Source organism: Arvicanthis niloticus, chromosome 1, assembly GCF_011762505.2.
Source record: "Arvicanthis niloticus isolate mArvNil1 chromosome 1, mArvNil1.pat.X, whole genome shotgun sequence".
In the NCBI taxonomy this organism is placed as follows: domain Eukaryota; kingdom Metazoa; phylum Chordata; class Mammalia; order Rodentia; family Muridae; genus Arvicanthis; species Arvicanthis niloticus.
Genome location: NC_047658.1, coordinates 132430358 through 132444086, shown reverse-complemented (window position 1 = coordinate 132444086; position 13729 = coordinate 132430358). Strand labels below are relative to the sequence as shown.

At 40.4% G+C, this 13729-nt stretch overlaps 1 protein-coding gene across 1 annotated transcript in view; it reads left to right on the top strand.

Annotated features, from left to right (window-relative positions):
* The window catches only part of Pgm5 (phosphoglucomutase 5), a 178447-nt gene that overhangs the window by 30296 nt on the left and 134422 nt on the right, over positions 1 to 13729 (top strand). The window contains exons 3-6 of the mRNA XM_034489577.2: positions 589 to 735; positions 5477 to 5602; positions 9271 to 9461; positions 10076 to 10230. Coding sequence (XP_034345468.1) covers positions 589 to 735; positions 5477 to 5602; positions 9271 to 9461; positions 10076 to 10230 — 619 coding nt within the window. The remainder of the gene's footprint in view (positions 1 to 588; positions 736 to 5476; positions 5603 to 9270; positions 9462 to 10075; positions 10231 to 13729) is intronic.

Below are 13729 nucleotides of genomic sequence, written 5' to 3'. Positions count from 1 at the left end.
TTAAGCTCATTTAACTCCATCACTGTTGTCAGTTTGGCCTTCTGAGGAAATGTATCCCATAGTTTTAGCTACCTCTCATTTTTAAAAACTAAGTTGCAATGGCGAGTATGAACTGGAAAAACAATGAACTTATCTGAGTAACGTCACATATCAATGAGACAACAGTGTGGAGTAGAAACCATTTTTTTTTGAGGCACTTGGGGAGCTGTGGTTTAAATCTGGAATCCCCCACTTCTGTCAAGTACATATCCTGTTTGTGTCTCATATCCCAAACAAAGCTGATTACGTAACCGGGTCTCCCCAGCAGGTGTGAAACTATTTTTAGAGTGTATGTATCATTGCTTAGAAGTGGATTAAAACAAACATGTGGCTTGTTCATCTACACAGAACAGGCAGGGCTGATCAAATGTCCTCCATAGTGAATGAATACAACATGGGAGATACATGGTCTCATGGAACTGGGAATCTTTGTTCATTGTGTAGAGTTCAGATGAGTCCTTCCTCGCTAATTGCAGGAGGCCAGTAATGTTTCTCTGATAGAAACTCTGGAGGCTTTAAACTAAACACATTTCGGATGTCAAATTTTAGGTCCTGCACCAGATGCTGTCTCAGACAAAATCTACCAGATCAGCAAAACAATTGAGGAATATGCCATATGTCCCGATCTTCGAATTGACCTATCTCGTCTAGGAAGACAAGAATTTGACCTGGAGAACAAGTTCAAACCATTCAGAGGTAACAGATATTTTGAAAAAGAACATTTTCATGCATAGGGCAGTCCTCCTAGTGGGGTGCATATGGTGGATTCTAGGTGTCCATGGGAGTGTGGTGGTCCTGGTTGGTGGTCGGTGGTTTCTGTAGGGAAGGATACTCAGGAGAATTACTGAATTAGTTATCTGAAGAGTAGTTGGAGAGTATATGCAGTACAGAAAGAAACTGGAGGAGAAAACTCTGCATTAGATCTGGACACTTTCAAAAGCCACTCTCCAAACTGTATCATTTTCAACATAGGACAAATTATGTAGCATCATAGCATGCATGGAGTAGACTGTGGATCGCCAAACTTGCTTTTCAATAATTTCTAAGCAATTAAGGCAAAGATGTGGGTTGAGACAGCATTGGGTCGTTAAATTCCCCATGGGAGGTAGGAGTTTCTTTGCTAGCAGTTCTGCTCCATACACCATGGTTATCACTTGCTCTGTACCAAGTACTGTTTCCAGAGATTTTAGAAAGGAACTCAGTAACTCCCAAGTACTTTTAGGCAAGTTGTTCAAGAATTAAACAAACAGTCTGACATACAATGTAACCACAGCACTCGGGAGACTGAGGATGAAGGGTGTAAGTTAGAAGCTAGCCAGGGCTCCACAGAGAGGTGTTGCTCCCCAAAAGGGAAAACAACCAGAATGAGTTTGACAAATATTATATGGTTGAGTGGATAAAGTACAGAAGAACTAAGAACACACTTTATCATTTTACAGATTCAGTTTGAATACTATATCAGTATTCATACTGTGAATGTGCACCTCACCCCATTTTATCCAATTAAAATTGTACAGAAGGCACATAGGTAGCAATACAACTACCATCTTTTATTCTTTCAGTTTCTTTACAAGATTGGGCACAATTTGTGTTCCAATGGTATCCTCATTTTACAAGTAATTCACCTAGATGAAAAAGATGAACTATCATGGGTACATGGTTTTTAAAAATAGAATATTTTTATTAATTCTTTAAGAAATTTATATATTCATACAGTATACTTTGATCCTATTCACTACCCCAACTCCTCCTCATAAGTTCTCCTGGATTCACCTTCCTAACCTGTGCACAAGAGTTATTTTTTATTGGATATTTTCTTTATTTATATTTCAAATGTTATCCCCTTTCCCAGTCCCCCCTCACCCCCGCCAAAACCTCCTATCCCATCCCCCCAGCTTCTATGAGGGCGTCCCCCTACCCACCCATCTACTCCCACTTCCCTGCCCTTGAATTCCTGTGAAGGCCGAAGGGCATCGGGCCTTCACAGGACCAAGGGCCTCTCCTCTCATTGATGTCTGACAAGGCCATCCTCTGCTACATATGCAGCTGGAGCCATGGGTCGCTCCACGTGGACTCCTTGGTTGGTGGTTTAGTCCCTGGGAGTTCTGGGGGTATCTGATTGGTTGATATTATTGCTCTTCCTATGGAGTTGCAAACCCCTTCAATGCCTTCAGTCATTTCTCTAACTCTTCCATTGGGGACCCCATGCTCAGTCCTATGGTTGGCTGTGAGCATCTGCTTCTGTATTTGTCAGGCTCTGGCAGAGCCTCTTAGGAGACAGCTATATCAGGTTTCTGTCAGTATGCACTTCTTGATATCCACAATAGTTTCTGGGCTTGGTAGTGGCACACACCAGTAGGATTTGCTGAAGGAGGCAGAGGCAGGAGGATCACGAGTTTAAGGCCAGCCTGGGCTGCACAAGATTTTTAAAGTCAGAGAAAAGCTTAAAATCAACTGTGTGGTGGCAAAAAGCACTGGACTACTGATACCAAGTCTTTCTTGGAAAGTTTTGAGTTGATTATTTGCTCAGAGAATGAGCATTTCTTGAAAGCCTTGTCATACCCACTAGAAGCAACAATGCCCACACAATAGAGTATCATTATTTGTTCTTCAATATTCTCATACATGTAAACAGTGTGTCTTGATCATATATCATCTCCAACTACTCCCATAGGCGTCACTCTTAGCATGTCTTCCTCTCATATTCATGTGTTCTTGTTCTCTCTCTCTCTCTCTCTCTCTCTCTCCCTCCCTCCCTCCCTTCCTCCCTCCCTCCCTCCCTCCCCCTTCCCCCCTCTCAGTTTTCTTTTGCTCTTCTTGTTTATTTTTAAATCCCTGAATCTTATTAGTGCTTCCCTGTTGGAACCTTGGTTGATCTTGTTTGCTTGATCTTACGCAGGTAACCATAGTTGCAGTGAGTCCCTATGTACAATGGCAATGCCATATGTAGAAGTCAGGACTTGACCCTGCTTTTCTCCATCCTCCAGCTCTGACATTCTTTATGCCTTCTCTTCTGTAGTGTTCTCTGTACATTGTGTGGGGAGGGGATTGATGAAGACCTCCTATTTAGGGCTGAGCACTCATTAATTACTTATCAACACTTGGACAAGTTATGAATCCTGTGTGAACTCCTTTCCACCTCAGAAGAAGCTTTTGGAGCCAAAGTTGAAAACAACACTAATCAATGGGTATAAATATAAATGTAAATACTTATTTGGCAGTTTGATAATATGCCCATTTCATAGTAATAGGGTTTTTTTCCCCCTAGAGCCTATGATCTCCTGGCCTATGGGCTTTTGACCAGGTTTATAGTAGGAGGGATTAATTCCCTCCTGAAAATTAGACCTCAAATCTAATCCAAAAGCAATTGGTTACCCCTATAACCTCCATTATTTTGGACCAGTGAAAGGTTTGTACTTTTATTAATCTAGTTAGGGTTGCACACATGCAAAAATGTCCTCATGTGGACAACTAGACAACCTCATCTGTGTTATATCTAACAAAAGAATTGAAATATGCCTGGCTATATATTATTTGAAAAACTGGAGCTCTAAAATGGGTGAGAGCTATTGGGGTGTAACTACCAAGAAGGAGTCATATATATTTTAATTGTTTTAGGCATATTTAAGATTTCATAGTTTTTGAGAGACTTGAGTCTTTGAGGATCCCACTGCTATAACTGCATTGTTCCTAAGGTGACTTTTTAAAAGTGCAGGTGATAGTCTGGAAGTAGGTGGAGAACTTCCTGGCTCCCCAAAATAATTAGAAGATAATCCTTTGAGATAATTTATGTGCTGTATTCTTACTGTTTTAAGTGGCAAACAACGCTTGAATGAACTGAAAACAGATAGTCTGTGGTATCCCACCTCAAGGTGTCGAGAGCGTGTGTTAGCTGATGAGAATGTTTGAGTGTCCTGCATGCCTTGTTTCCTTGAACTGCCACTTGTGATTATCAAATATTCCTAGGCAAAAGATTCAAGAGTTGAAGAATCAGAATAAAATTTCCAAGCATATCTTTTATTATGGAGTAAGTAAAATGTCTAAAGCATCTGAGGTATAAAATCAAGCATTTTCAGATGGATAGTTCATGGACAGTGATTTTAAAATATTTTCTAAGTTAATATTCTCTTCATTTCAGAAGATGATTAAGTATAGTCTGTACTCCTTAAAAAGTAATTAAATTTGAGTGGATATTCATATGTCAACTTAAAAATAAGGAAAGTATTTTGAAACATGTACTTAACCAGATGAAGGGGTAATTTATATCACATATTAAATAATTGTATCTGGATGTACTGAAAGATTATCTGGATGTATTGAAAAATCATTGAAGGTTGATTGATAATACCTTTAATGTAGGCTTAAGTATTTCAGCTTCAAAGCAATATGACATTGAATATATATATATATATATATATATATATATGATTAATTATAGAAGTTTGGAAAGATGATTTAGTATTTGTGAGAGAGTACTAAGTTTGTATTTAACACCCAGGCAGTTCATAACCAGTCACAACTCCAACTTCAGGGGATCCAATGCCTCTGACATTTGTAGGTGGCTGCACTCATGTGCACATACTCAAATATGTATACACACACACATGGGCACACACACAATTAAAGAGATAAATTGATGTAACTGCAAATTTTAGAAGCAGTACTTTTTTTCTGGACAAAATTTTAGTTCCCCCCCAATTCAAATATTTACCCCCCTTTGGAAGAATACTTTCTGAGCATTAATTGTGTCTGATAGATGTTTGAAAATGGCGCCATATTCTGTGTGCTGGGTCATCATGAGTTAAATAAAAAGGTGTGCTTGGGCTTAGTGGCACACTGGAGAGCTCTTGTGTTTCCTGAGCATCTGCAGATATCCGGCATTCCCCTGGAGATTAGGTACTAGGCTGAATGTGAAAGTCAGAATATGCCCTATATCACCAGTCCCGTGCTTGGATCCAGTGTGCATAATAACATGTGGAAAATAAGACCACAGCTGGGTCATTCCTTTATGTATTTCACACCAGCTGAGTCATTGTTTGGCTAACCTCACAGGAAGGGCCACTGCAAGTGTGAGTTGCTTGTTAGCATTGCTTTGTGTGCAGCTGGGGGAGAAAGAAGTGTTTGCTGGCAAGGTGTGGCAGGGGTGACCGTACACTTGTATTGTAAATTCTTCTAGTGGTTCATTTTTCCCCTTGCAAAAAGAATGCGGAATGATATTATTTGTACCTTCACTTATCTGAAAAGTTTGTCACATTTTGGTTTTGCTATGATTTAAGGTCTGATCTGGAAGTGGACATTTCCCTGCCTGTGTAGCATGCAGGTTATGCTGGGCTTTTGATCAGAATTTCCCATCATTAGGGCAGTAATTCTATTTATGTCTGTAAAGATCATTTCTGGGTATGCTCACTGACATCCCCTTCTGTTTTCCCATCATCAGTGGAGATTGTGGACCCCGTTGACATCTATCTCAACCTCCTTCGGACTATCTTTGACTTTAATGCCATCAAGAGTTTGCTGACGGGGCCCAGCCAGCTGAAGATCCGTGTTGATGCTATGCATGGAGGTGAGCCCATGTGTTTTTTTTTTTTTTTTTTTTTTCCCCAAAAGGATTGTCTGAGAACTGTTAAGGAGACCTCTCTGTGTTCAGATATACAGACTGTTCTAGAAAAAATTTAGGACTCTAGTTACTTTCCATTGATATAAATGAAAGCAAAAATTGAACCAATAAATTTGGGGCTTTACCACACCGAGTGTGAAGTAGATGAAGACTGCCCATTTATTGACTTGAAAATTCATACTACATTTTACAAACAGCAGAATAAAAGTTATGGATATTTAGGAATACAAGGATTAGACCCAGTCCTTCTTTAACTTATTTGAGATGGTTAGACTGTGAGTTAAGGGCCTATAGCAAATTCATGGCTTTGAGTTTATTGTTAGGGAGTTTTCTATATTTTCTTTAGAAATAACTGAGAGGAGTTAACAGACAACAGTCCAGATTGCCTTACATGGATAGTTGGTTTTCAAAACATCAGAAATCCACAGAATCGACATTACAAATATTTCTGTATTAATGTTCATTTTGATTAGAGACCTGTCTGCTCCTGACAGCTTCCTGTCTTGGATTCCAAGAAGAAATTGAGCATCTTTGGAGTTATTCCAATTGTGGTGAGAAAGAAACTAGGCAAGAATTGCCTCTTTCCATCTACAGACAAAATACTGTCCAGAAAAGGACACACTTGCAAGAATAGTCAACTGATTATATCTGCCTAGACAGAGTAATCAGTCCTTAATAATTCTGCATCACTAGGTCTGTCAGATGATCCTGGGCCAGAAGGCTGAAGATCAGATGCTCCAACATTCTGTAGTATAGGGACTGTCCAGGTGTCCAGCGGTTTCTACAAATTGGCTATGTTTTAGAAGCTATGCTTTGTGCTTCCCATAATTTCAGTTAACTCAGTCATTCTGGATTTCTGATAGGGTTGAAAACTTATAGTCTCATAGCCGATCCTTGCTATTTACTTTGAGAGAAAACATTTGAGAGGATGGTTTTCAGCTGACATTCATTCTAAAGCCAAGAAAAAAAAAAAAGTCAGGTTCAGAACTAAGTCTTTTATTTAGGAGAGATGACAAGAGGTTCTGCTTAGTCAACAAAATGATGGACTGGGTATTAGGTCTATCTTGCACCTTACTGACGTAAATTAGTATAGTTATGCTCTAACTGTATTTTGAGAGAAAAGTTTTATTTTAATAGGAAGGGTGATATGTAGGAGGAGCTAAGGTGGGAGGAGTACAGAGAGGAGGAGTAAGGAGAGGAGGAGGAGAAGGAGAGGAGGAGCTAGGTGATGAGAGAGAAGGGGGGGCAGACATGGAGGCAGATATTCACATGTCTCTGCCAGTCAAAGATAGTTGATATGTCTAGATTGGGTATTAGGTTACACTTCTGATTGATATTGAGCATCACCAAACTTATAAAGCCTTTGGTTGACATTAAAAAAAAAATTGTATAAAAGCAAAAAGGAGAAGGGGGTATGGGATAGGGGTTTTCTAGGGAGGGGAAATGGGGAAAGGGGATGGCGTCTGAAATGTAAATAAAATATCCAATAAAAAATTTAAAAAAAGTTATAGATAAATGTAGCTGCCCAACTTCTTTCTGCAGTCAGTGTCTTACTTGCCAGTGTCAACCTTTTTCAACCCCTCTGCTGATTTTTTTATCTCCTTGTTACGCAATATCACAATACACAGCTCTTTATTAACCTTTAAATTTTAAAGGCCACAGGCTTCTTATTGGACTTTTACAGTCAACCCTTTACTTCTCTCAGCAGCCCCTGGCTGCTATTCACCTCTCTTCTGCTTTCATTATTCTGCCTCTTCTAGAAAGTCATAGAAATAGGTCAAAGTCAGTAGTCTTTTGCTTCACAATTCATTCAGCACAGTATTTTGTAAAATGGTGTTCATGGCACATATGGCCCTTCTTATTCTTTGTGATGGTTGAGTAGTATTCCATTTTATTGACGTACCACATTTTGTCTGTCTATTTGCTGGTTGATAGAAATTAGCCTTCCTGGCCCTAGTGTTGGGCTATTACCATGAATGGTGCTATGGCGAGAATGTGTGTTTCCATTTGTTTTGGAAAAATTTCTAGCAGCAGGATTGTGGAGTCTGATGGTAAGCATCTCCTGAACTCCATAAGAACCTAGTGTTGTCTAAAGTAGCGACTCCCGTTACAGCAGTGGTGAGGGCTTCGACGTCTCTGATTCCCTGCAGCACACTCCACAGTGCCAGTCTTTCCTATTTCAGACACTTTGCTCCATCATTCTTCCTGAGTGAAGAGGTTTTTCTCTGCTGTTTATTCCAGACTCTTGTTCAGTGCATTCTGCAAGATTTTGGTGACCCTTGGCTGTCTGGTATGCTGAATATCTGTTGGGGCCTTGAACACTCTTGGGTCCAACCCTCCCTGGGTTTTGCTTAGAGGGTCTGTTGTTGGGATGTTTTGCTACTTCTTTTTGGGCTGACCCAACTCTCCAGGAAAAGCTCTTTCAAGTTCTTGGCCTGATCTGGCCCAGGAAAGAGACAATTCTTCCTGAATTTTTGTGTTTGTGTCTCATTGCCTGGCTCCTACCACATGTCCATCTTCAAGTCAGTCATCTTGGCTGAGGCCTGGGGAGCAGACTGTCAGATGTAGGTCACCTCCCTAGCCATGGGGACAGTGGAACTTTGCTATATCATAGTCATATGGGCTGATTTGGGGGAAAGATGTGGTTTTCCAAAAGAAACTCAATGCTTCCTCTAGAGAAGGGGACATGGGGACAGGGTCACAAGAGAAGAGATGTTTATGATATGACTTCATGTACATTTCAGCTGGGAGGAGTGCATGGTGATCCCATCACAGGCTCTCTTCCCTTGATTTTAATGGTTTCCACTTGTATGGTCCCCCTACTGGTACCCCTCTCAAATTTATACTCTTCCTTCAAGTCCTACTCAAAACACTGCATTCTCTGGGAAGTCTCAGCTATGAGTATCATTTTCCTAAGCCGTTGGTTGAATCCAATCAGGCACTTCACTTTTGGTCTCACCTCTCCGATCATCTGTGCACTGGACTTACCTCTCTATTAGATCAGAGCCCAGGAATGTAGGCATCATACACCTCACCCTCTTTCATCTGATCCTTTCAGTTCTTAACATAGGGGTTCAATGTTAGGTCTTCTGGTCCCTGGAATGTCTATTCTTGCTTAGCATCCATTGTTTTGCAAGAGGTGCCTTGTTTTATATGAGGCTTCTGGGATCTGGATGCTTACTTGGCAACATTACAACAGTTGTGCAAAGGGAATTGCTAGTGCCCTTTAGTGCTTCCAAATACACTCAGGTGGAGTGCTTGATACATGAAAACATAGCAGGTAATAAATCATTATTACATAGTTGATTTCTTTAAGGCAATGCTTTATGAAATCATAAGGAAAAAATTTCATTTTTTTGGATGACTGACATCTTTTATCTGCTCAACAGAGCCTCTGGCACATGGTAGATGATCAATAAATGGTGATTGATATGATTCTTATTTTATATTGTGTCCTAAAAAAATGGCTGTATAAATTTTTCTTCCTCTGGGCTATTAAGTGAATTATCTTTTTATTACCAGAAGAAAAAAGCCTAGGGAAGAGTAGTTTTCAAGTATTTTCATGTTCTCCTCTATCTTTTTTTTTTCTTTCTTTCTTTCTTTTTTTTTTTTAGTTATGGGACCTTATGTAAGAAAAGTTCTGTGTGATGAACTGGGAGCTCCGGCCAACTCTGCAATAAACTGTGTCCCATTAGAAGACTTCGGAGGGCAGCACCCAGACCCAAACCTGACATATGCAACCACCCTTCTGGAAGCCATGAAGGGGGGAGAATATGGATTTGGCGCTGCATTTGATGCCGATGGGGTAAGTGAGGGGGTTTCCAGTCTGCCGACCCTCTCATCACATGATGGAAGAAACATCAGAAACCAGAGAATCTGGAGCTCATGTGCGTGGGGCACTGGGCTCAGAGCTCATGTGCATAGGACATTGGGCTTGGCTGTGACTCTGCTGTTCAGTGCTAGATAACACCATGAAACAGCCACAGCTTTTCTTAGTTTCAGATTGACAGATGCTATTTAGAAATTATTTCTTAAACAAACAAACACACAAACAAACAAACAGCCAGGCAATAAATTTTCATTTATTGCTGGCTTCGTTGAAAGTACCACATTGAGAGACGAACTACTTGTCAATTACTACTGCTCTCCAGTCCATGTTGGGGGAGGAAGGGATTGAGTCTGTGGAAGCCACTGAAGCATGAAGGAGCTGTGCACACATCTCAGCAAGTGGATCACATTCCAGCTGTATCAAGATTCCGGGCCCCCGAGGGATTTATATGGTTTCTCACACTTCCTTTGGCCAATTCAAATTGTCTCAGGCTGTTTAAGGGGCAGGAAAGTAGCTCGTGTTAATGACGGAAACTGGGTACGAAGACCAGATGCTTCTTCGTGATAATCTTCACACATTCCTTCCCACAGGACCGTTATATGATCCTTGGCCAAAATGGCTTCTTTGTGAGCCCCTCAGACTCCCTCGCCATCATCGCTGCCAACCTCTCTTGCATTCCGTATTTCCGTCAGATGGGGGTTCGTGGGTTTGGGAGGAGTATGCCAACCAGCATGGCTCTGGACAGGTAAGCAGCAACATTACTATGATGTAGCACATGGTAAACATCTGATGCCAAGGCCCCTTTGTTGGTGACTGACAATCATTTTCTCTGCTCCATTACAAGCCGGATGACAGCCTGGGGACTTGAGGATGTAGTGTGATATAGCAGTGTGAGAATCAAGTGGTCTGATCTCTGTGTCTTACTTCTTTTTATCTGTAATATGGGTTTGCTAACAGTGTTATCCTTGCATAGATTGTGGTGAGGTATGGATGACATCATGCTTTCTGTCACCAGAGGTGCTTGTCTGTTCCTTTACTACAGATTTCTTTGTTGTTGGCTTGTTTTCTTTGATACCTTTTGTTTATCCATATGCATTTCATTGAAACATAGTAAATACCTCATAAGTGCAAAGTCTTTTTGAATCTGAAGGTATATGTAAATATATATGTATATAATACATATGTATATATACATAAATATATGTAGTGGGATAATTTTCTGGCTACATTTGCAATAAAGCTGGGTAGTTTGGGAGGAACTAAGATGGGAAGAGCAAAGAGGAGAAAAAGAAGGAAGAGGAGGGGAGAGGGAGAAGACTAGCAGCCATGGAGAACTACAGATGGTTCAAGAGCATTTCTGGGTAACAGTTTACATCTAAAGGTTAGGTATTGAGTAGCACCACTCTAACTGTGTGGGCATCTTGTTAATTGAGCATTTCCAAATATATAAATCCATTTGTTAATTATTAAGTCTTGAGAGTCTCATTTCTACTGGGAACTGTGAGCATGGCAGGTATTGTCTGTGGTTTAGCTGAGCTTTGGGAATGCAGCAAGGCAGATTGGCAAAGCCATCTGCCTACACCCCAGGTTGTTTTTTTAAGAATGAAGTGACAGAGAACATCCAACAGGAGGTTCACTCTGGGGATGCTTGGAAGTAGGACCTGGATTTGATCAAACACAGAGCCGGGGACATGCTAGGCAAGCTCTCTGCCACAACGCTACATTCCTGTTCCTGCATCTGATGTTTTCAGACAGTGTTTATTCTTGTAAGAACAGAGCATGCACATTGCAGAAAGTTAGAAAGCATGGACAAGTGAGAAGATAGACTATCACACCATTCCCAGAGTTACTTATGGTGATAGGTAAATTTATCCTTGTGCTGAATCGTGTTCTGTGTGTGTATTGTACAGATATAATTAAATATATAAAATAATATACATGATACCAATGTATAATGCATAATACTGAAAAGACCAGACAGTTTACACTGCTGTTTCTTATCAATTCATAATCTTCAATTTTCTATTAATACGTTTTTCTTTATCATCTGAAATCAATATGATATTTAAATTCCCCCTGAACAATACCAAAATATTTTGAAGGTTTATTTTCCCAAAGCAAGATTCCATCCAAGACCACACGTTGGGTCTGGCTGTGTCCTGTGGTGGTCTTACTTAGCACAATCCCTGCCCTTTGGCAGAGATATTTGGAGATCTGGTTGGTTGTCCTACAGAGTTCCACCTTCTAGGTCATATAGCTATTTTCTTGTGGAGTTACTTTTCAATCATTCATAATGTAAAAGTTATATGCTGTAAAATGTATAAGCCTGAGAGTTTAACTCAATGAGTTCTGAAAGTGTAAACATGCTCTTAACCACCATTTAGACAAAGGTGTGGGTTGTTCTCAGACTTCCCTACACTCTGTCTCTTCCGGTTCCTGCAGATAGCCATTGTCATAGTTTCTACCACCTTTAAACTAGACACGAATGGGATCCTTTGCCATGTCACCCTCCATAAATCCCCTTTTTGACTCATCCTTATTATTTCATATATCAGAAGCGCATCTGTCCTTGCTATGAAGTATATTAATACGTGAGACTATCACCATTTGTTTTTCCAGATTCTCACTGATAGACAGCTGGGCTCTCTGCAGCTGGTAGCTATTTAAGGGTTTTGTTGTTGCTGTTGTTGACACATTTTAATCACGCCAGGGTAAATATCTAAGAATAAATACTGATTTTTAGGGTAGTTGTACATTCAATAAGCTGAAAACTGTTTTCTTCCATACGCATTTCTCAGAAATGTAGGGGTTGTAGTTGCTTCATATCCTTAGTGATATTTGGGGGTTAGGACAGACTTTTCACTGTAGCCATGCTATTGTGTGATAGATATCGTTTTATTGTAGTTCAAAACCTTACCACCCGATAACTGACAATTTTGAGTAATTTTGTAAGCTTACCAGCTACTGGTTACCTTCTTTCATTGTGTATTCATTCAAAGGGTATTTGCATGTACTTAAAGTTGGGTTACTGTGGTTTGTGTTATTGATTTGTGGAGGTTTTCATATATATTTTTGAATCAGTCTTTTGTCAGATATAGTATTGCTTGTATTTTTCCTGCCTGTAGCTTGCCCCCCAACCTCTATGGGTGTATGTGCATTGTGCATGTGTGTGTGTGTTCGTGTGCATGTGTGTGCATGTGTGCTTGTGCGTGCACACGTGCACCCAGGGCTAGAATTACCAATCTGCTAACACACCCAGCCTTCTAACACAGATTTTGGGCATGCACCCTACTGACTTGAACTATCTCCTCAGCCTCTGCCTTTCATTTTCCAATTAGTGTCTTTTGATGGACAGAGGTTCTAAATTCTTATTAAATCCAGTTTGCTAATTTTTTTCTTAGGCTTCACCAATTATGTTGTTACTATAAATGCTTTTTAATGCTTCTTTGAAAAATATTTGCTTACTCTTGTTGTGTGATACTATTCCTGGGAGACATGAGCAAACATCTACTCACCCCAGTAAGGAACTCAAGACAGACCAAAGTAAGGATATCACCAAAGTCCAGCTTGGTGAACTGAGGCTTATTGGAGTTGGAGTTGCTTACAGAAATTAGGGTGAGGAGTTATTTACAGGAGCAGAAGTGACTCAGAGACAGCTGCATCACCCAAACCCCTCCTCAGCATGGGTGACAGCTCAGGAAAGCTGGAAACTAGAATTCCTAGCACAGCCTGCAGGTAGCTCAGTAGGCTAGAGAGTGTCCTTTTCAGCAGCTTAGATGGTCTGAGCCTCTTTGAGTAGCTGGTTGACTTGTTTCTTCCAGGTGACTTGGCTGGTCTGAGCTTTGTCTAAGAAGCTCACATTATCTGAGAATCTCTCAACAGTCCTTACAGCTTATATATGATTGTGGAGGGAGGGGCCTAGTGTACCCGACCAGTTTCAGGGACTTCCTGAAGGCTATTGAGTTATTTATTTCCTGAATCTTAATGAGCTTTCCCTCAAGATGGATGGTTCTCAGAAGAAATTGATGTTCAACACTCTTAAGGTCAGAAAGATATTTTCCCTGTGTCTTTCTTTTGAACATTTATGACTGTGGGTTAGTAACCCTGTCCCTCCACTTGAGGCCCTGTCTATCTACTAGAGATGGACTCTTCAAGTTCCCTCTCCCCACTGTTGAGCATTTTGGCTAAGGTCACACTCATTGAGTCCTTACTTCTTGGTGTCTTTTTATTTGTGCTAATCAAAT